The sequence below is a fragment of the Rhamphochromis longiceps genome, linkage group LG16 (genome assembly GCF_057381845.1).
Source record: "Rhamphochromis longiceps isolate RC_006_pf linkage group LG16, R_longiceps_female_GT1.1, whole genome shotgun sequence".
Classification (NCBI taxonomy): Eukaryota; Metazoa; Chordata; class Actinopteri; order Cichliformes; family Cichlidae; genus Rhamphochromis; species Rhamphochromis longiceps.
Genome location: NC_140572.1, coordinates 11,170,712 through 11,174,657, shown reverse-complemented (window position 1 = coordinate 11,174,657; position 3,946 = coordinate 11,170,712). Strand labels below are relative to the sequence as shown.

The following is a 3,946-nucleotide window of genomic DNA, read 5'->3' as shown; positions in this document are numbered from 1 at the left end:
CTTGTCTCAAGGAACCTGGCTCTTTCTCAGGTTATTATGGTTGGCAACAAAGCATCAAATACAAGATGGCCAATTATCGTACAAAACTTAGAGGGTTTGGTGTTCCTGAGTTGACATGCAATGCCATGAAACACAAGAGTCCAGGTGACCAGAAGTCTGCAAATAAAGTGAAAAAGCCTCGGAAAGCAGAGGTAAATTACCTTCCGCCATATCCAGCAGGTGAAGATGAGGACAGTCAAGAAGAAGAGAGAATTCAGTTGCTTACTGAAGTCAAGAAAAGAGACAACAACAAAGTGATAAAAGAAAAAATGGCTAAAACATTTGCACATAGACGACATGAAATTGTCAACCTGTCCCCCAGCATTGAAGACATCAAAGCCAGATGGCCAGCATTGTTTGAGGCATCTCATGTGAGTTCCAAATTCATTTTGGGTGGGCTTTTGGTTTTTTTTAATGTAATCTTTCAAACTTCAAATAATTTGAGGCTGCATCATGGTTTTTTTTGTCGTTCAGCTGCAGGATGAGTTCTACAGGATCACCCTGGTACACCTTGAACCCAAATTCATGTCCATGCTGGATGAGTACACTCCCAAACTGTTGGCCCTTTTCCATTCCAAGGGGGGAGCCATGGGATTGAAGTTGCAGGCTATCATAGCCAAGGTATTTTCCACTGACATTTCAGCTTGGAATTTTATTTAAAGAATTTTTTTGTCAAATTTCATTTGCATGGTGCACAGCTCCACTAATTTGTTTGCATGTTTTTGTCAGTGCAAGAGGACGCCAGGACGTCACTGATATAATTAACAACACAATTATGGGTTTCATGTTTTAATTGTATTTTAAATACATGTCTATTCTTAGTAAAAAAACAAACAAAAACCAAACAAAAAAACACAAGTACAGGTATTGCTGGGTTTTTGTTTTGTCCCAAGAAGGAAAAACCCTTTCTGACGAACATAAACTAAATTAGATAAAAAACTAAATGACTAAATTAATGTAATTTACTAAAACGACACATTTAAAGATTGAAGCTTACAAGCATGTTGACAATACCTTTGTGTTGACTGTCAGCACCCAGGCATGTGCATTAACATCAGCTAATTATCGCACATAATGCTCCATGTGGTGATAATTTGATATTTAAGTTTTTTTTAATACTGCCAATTCTCACAGTTTTGTCTTAATAAATGGTCACTTATCTGATGGTAATTTTTGGAATTCTTGCTCATTTTCAGTCACCAAGCAATCCTAGCAATAACATAACCAGAAATCTGGTTATTCAGTGCTTGATGGTGTACCTTGGGGAGTCCATTGATCAACTGATCAAAGAGTACAGTGTAAGTGTTGAAGTAGAAACATTATTCTGTTTTTGTTATTCATATGCGTTTGTCAAGTTTCAAATAATTTGAGGCATTATCATGTTTTATTTGTCATTCAGCTACAGGATGTGTCCAGGAAATATTTCATGTGTGCAACTACAGTCAGAAAACCCATGTGTTTGTTGTTTCAGGATGCTGATGAGGATGGTGTGTCACAAGATCTTTCTGAACAGAGGATGAAAATCTACAAAATCAAGGCTGTTGGATCTGAGGAGGATGACATTGGCATTGTGCTGGAGGGTGTGAGAGTTATGCCTGCTCTGGGCAATTTTCCAAGAGCATGCGCAATGCTGGTTGGATTGACATATGCAGTCGATCTTGCCTATCCCAAAGAGCTAAAATACACCTTGGAAGTATTCCAGAAACTTTTCCTTGAACTGGATTGTGCTAAGCTCTCACCAAAAGTGAACAGCCTCAAGAACAAGTTATTGGCTTAAACGAGGACTCTGAAAGAATGAAAGGGAAGTAAGCTCACTGAAAACCTTTGGTTTGTCTTTTTTAGATGCAGCTATCTTTTCAGTTTTCAAGTTAATTTCATCTTATTCATATCTTACCCAAATGACCTGCAATGTGTCAGGCTGTATTTGTGCTCTTCATTTTAATGTTTGTTTTTTATTACCTACAAGTTTCTTAGGAATATTCTGTTTGAAAGGCAGCAAATTGGAGGAATCACTAGTGAAGCTTTTCTTTGTTTATAGTGTATGTTACTATAAAACATTAGTTTAAAACAACTTTAAAATTTAACAGAAGTGCAGTCCTGTAGCTGTAGAAATGTTACTTCCTCTTACATGTGTCTTAGATTTTCTCAGGTTAAACATCCAAATTGGGATAAAAGGTTGATTTACATTATTGATATTCCATGTACATGAGTGAAAAACCTTTGTTCTACAATTATATTGAGTGATTCAATTTAACAAAAGATTGACTAACTAAAGTTTTTGTTTGTCAATCATAAATAAGTAACAGAGATAAAGGAAACGGTAAAGGATATTCAAATTTCAGGTTCATGTTGATATTACAGTCTAAAGATTAATTTCTTTTTTACAAAACTGGTTTACATTCATGCAGTTTATGTTGCTGTTGCTCTGTACACAAAGCTGTGTGATAAACTGTTTATGACACTAAAACAAATTTACAGCAGAGGAATGTATTTAGGAGATCAGGAGATTGTTGATGAGAATTCAGTGTATACGAGCAGAAAAATGTTATATTATAAATTACTGTGTTTTATTTTCCACAATAAAACAAATTACTGTTTTGATGTTTTCTTTGTGAAATTGATTCATTTTACTCAGAAAATAAGTAAAATTCATTTCATTTTCTCTTATTATTCAGTCATTATTTTTAAGGTTTATTTGGAAAAGTATTGAATCCAATTTGAGTTTTACTGAAAAAACAAGATTTCATTTCTTTATAATGGATATTTTAGGAAGTTTTTACTAAACCTTTGCCAGATAGTTAGTAAATTCAAAGTAATTTTTCTCAGAGACTTATTTCATATCAATTATTTTTTTTGGTAAAGTTGGGCAATTTCAACCTTCAGTTTGAGATTTTGACCCTAAATCCAACACATTTACAGTTTAATTCTATTAATATCTACTTTTGTTTTCTATTTGAAATTAATTAACATTTTCTCTACATTTTACATAAATCTTTTGAAATTAAAATCTACTTAATTATTTCAAGTGTCACTTTGTTGCCATAACTTTTTTAAGTAACCTCTAGTCACAGTTTTTACAGTGTATTGAAATAAGAAAACAAGCCAAACCTAACTGACAGAATCAACCAATCAATAAAACAACAACCCCAAAAATCTTAATCCGAGAAAACTTTTGCTTACTAATCTAACAATATGTTGGCCTCAGGTTCTTCAGCATCCTGACACTCTGAGGTCAACTGACATAATTTCACCTGCTAAATACACAGAAAATCTTGTTAAAAGCCACACAGTTTTGCACAACATTAACATTAATTCCCATTAAGCCCTTTCTAAAAACATTATAACAATCGATCATCACTAAATTCTAAATTTCTTTTCCAAATCTGGAATACTGCACTTAGTCACAGACCTGACCACTTTATTTAATTATCCTGTATTTTACCATTATATATTTTACCAAGCAATTCTTCTCATTCACAGACATGTTGTCAGGCTCAGGAGGGACTCGGAGGCAGACCGTCACTTAAGTTCGTGATTTATTTACACACACAGACACCAGGTGCGAATATATACGGGTGAGGGGGCACAGGAAGAGGGTCTCCGGGGAACACAGGCACGGGAAGAAGAGGGCTAGGTACAAAATCCACTGAAGCTCAGGTAGCTCGGACTCCGGCTTTAGCTCACCAACGGCGGTCCTCAGGCTGGCGAGAATTCTAGCACAGAGAGGAAAGGCAGGTAAGTAGTGGCACGACAGAAACTCGAAAAACGGCTCAGATAGGTGATGACACTGACGAGTGTTACACAATAATCCAGCGAGGAAGCACTCTCAGCAGCCGCCTTAAGAAGTGGGTGAGATGATTGCTTGCAGGTGTCCGAGCCAGGGGCTGGAGCCGTCACGACTCCGCCC

At 36.0% G+C, this 3,946-nt stretch overlaps 1 protein-coding gene across 1 annotated transcript; it reads left to right on the top strand.

The window, feature by feature from the left end:
• Positions 1–238: 238 nt before the first annotated feature.
• Positions 239–2,256, top strand: LOC146650670 (uncharacterized). The gene is made up of 4 exons (XM_085384954.1): positions 239–410; positions 514–660; positions 1,236–1,337; positions 1,511–2,256. The coding sequence occupies exons 1-4, from the start codon at positions 309–311 to the stop codon at positions 1,814–1,816; spliced, it is 657 nt and encodes a 218-aa protein (XP_085241080.1). The 5' UTR covers positions 239–308; the 3' UTR covers positions 1,817–2,256.
• Positions 2,257–3,946: the final 1,690 nt, after the last annotated feature.

Excerpts from the sequence above, each read along its gene's own strand:
- LOC146650670 (XM_085384954.1), top strand. The coding sequence starts at position 309 with ATGGCTAAAACATTTGCACATAGACGACATGAAATTGTCAACCTGTCC. Across the intron at positions 411-513 it reads CATTGTTTGAGGCATCTCAT|CTGCAGGATGAGTTCTACAG; the intron begins GTGAGTTCCAAA and ends TTTGTCGTTCAG. Across the intron at positions 661-1,235 it reads TGCAGGCTATCATAGCCAAG|TCACCAAGCAATCCTAGCAA; the intron begins GTATTTTCCACT and ends GCTCATTTTCAG.